General features: G+C 43.3%; 1 protein-coding gene across 2 annotated transcripts in view; it reads right to left on the minus strand.

The window, feature by feature from the left end:
- The window catches only part of LOC108285441 (ADP ribosylation factor like GTPase 2 binding protein), a 7,547-nt gene that overhangs the window by 2,551 nt on the left and 3,066 nt on the right, over positions 1–1,930 (minus strand). For both annotated transcript variants that reach the window (XM_037729298.1, XM_037729297.1), the window contains exons 3-4: positions 1,626–1,732; positions 431–516 (exon numbers count right to left, since the gene is read on the minus strand). In XM_037729298.1, the coding sequence (XP_037585226.1) occupies positions 431–516; positions 1,626–1,732 (193 nt within the window). The remainder of the gene's footprint in view (positions 1–430; positions 517–1,625; positions 1,733–1,930) is intronic.

Raw genomic sequence — 1,930 nt, forward strand, 5'->3', positions numbered from 1 at the left:
AGACTGGGTCTTCTCTGTCACCCAGGCAGGAGCACAGAGGTTCCATTATAGCTCACTTGAACTCCTGGGCTCAAAGGATCCTCCAGCCCCAGCCTCCTGAGTAGCTAGGCCCACAGGTGTGCAACACCACACCTGACTAATTTGTTTTTTGTAGAGTTGGGCCTCACTATGTTGCACAGGCTGGTCTTCAACTCCTGGGCTCAAGTGATCCTCCTCCCTTGGCCTCCCAAAGCACTGGGAATACAGGCGTGAGCACTGTGCCTGGTCTTTTCAAGATTTCATTAAAAGGTTTGAGGGCTTCCTACACAGGACCTAACCACAAGGGCATGCACAGGAAAATAAACAAAACAAGTAGGGTCTTTTGGTCAGCCTAGGCAAGGAAGAAAGTGAGAACAAAACAAAACACAAACGTCAGTCAAGCTCAACTCACTGTAATGTTGTGGTGAAAGCTGCCATGTTAAATCCAGGAATCCGCTCCAGCAGCTGTTCTTCAATGTATTTTTCTACCAGAGAAATCTGCAACAGTAGAAAAGATTTTGGTGAGACCACACTTTGGGAAAACAAGACTTATAAAGCCTGCCCTCCAGCCCTTCAAACATTTCCTGAAGTCCTATTCTGTGTGCCACAATCTACACTGAGTGCCAAGGACACCAAAGAGGACCAAAACACAGCTTCTGTCCTGGAGAAGTACTCAGCCTGGTGTGGAAGAGAAGCACTAGCTGGTAATGATGCTGTAACAGGGCGGATGCCCTGATACAGGTAGAGACAGCGAGGAGCACCATGCCCACACCCACAACCCAGTGCTGGGTGCGATAACTGGGGGCTTTGCTTCCTGGGTAGATGGCATCTGTGCAAACAGAGACATGGAGGCAGTCACAAGTTCTTTCTGGGCAGGTTTCATTGTTTATGCCACGTTTCTGTGTTAAGAAAATAAAGTCCTGGAGGCTGAAATGGATTCTTAGATGACAGAATCCCAGGGGGCTGCAAGAGACCTCAGGTTAAAGTGTAGAGACCCAGGGGTGACAAGCTGAGGTTCCTGGGTTCCAGTCTTGGTTTTTCCACCAACTAATTAGTGATCTTGGACTCAGTTTTCACTTTTACTTAACAGTCGTACATATCTGACTGGATTATACAGAAGAAAGAAAGAATGTGTGAAAGCAAGAAGGTTTGTCAAATGCATGCAGAAAGGTATGAAGAACTCATGTACTGTGACTGAAAGCAGGATTATGATAAGCCAAACCTATTTTGTTATCTTTATTTATTTTTTTTTGAGAGAGAGGTCTTTCTGTGTTGCCCAGGCTGGTCTCAAACTCCTGAGCTCAAGTGATTCTTCCACCTCAGCCTCCCAAATAGCTGGCACTACAAGTCCGCTACCAAGCCCAGCTCAAACTTCTTTTAAATAAGGAGCCAATGAGCTAATCAAATATTTGCCTAAAAGCCTTTTGGAAAATGGCCCCAAAGGCTGTGCAGAGGAAAATGAACTTAAACCAGATTCTTATGAGGATTCCTGGCAATGTACTAGTGGCATATTTTAAAAGGCAGAAAATTTCAATGTCTTTTGATTCTAAATTTAAATTAAAAAAAAAACTCTGACCTCCTGGTAGGAGACATAGGAATCTACTTACGTATTCATTAAAAATAGGTGTGTAGGTGAGTTTATTCTCCTCTGTGTCTTCAAACTCCAGGTAGTACTTGTCCATGAAATTTCTCTGTAATAACTGGAACTCGTCATCTGAACCACAATGGGGAAAATTTACTCTTTTTAAGTGGAGATTACCAACCATTATGATTTATAAGCAGGCAGGATCTATGTCAGCAGTACTGCCTTCTCAATGGTCAATCTCTAGAAGGAAAGCTCATGTCTTAAGTGTGTATTAAATGGGAACTTGATGTTGAAATAGACCAATCTTGTTTTTTTTTTTTTTTTTTT

Source organism: Cebus imitator, unplaced genomic scaffold, assembly GCF_001604975.1.
Source record: "Cebus imitator isolate Cc_AM_T3 unplaced genomic scaffold, Cebus_imitator-1.0 Scaffold297, whole genome shotgun sequence".
Classification (NCBI taxonomy): domain Eukaryota; kingdom Metazoa; phylum Chordata; class Mammalia; order Primates; family Cebidae; genus Cebus; species Cebus imitator.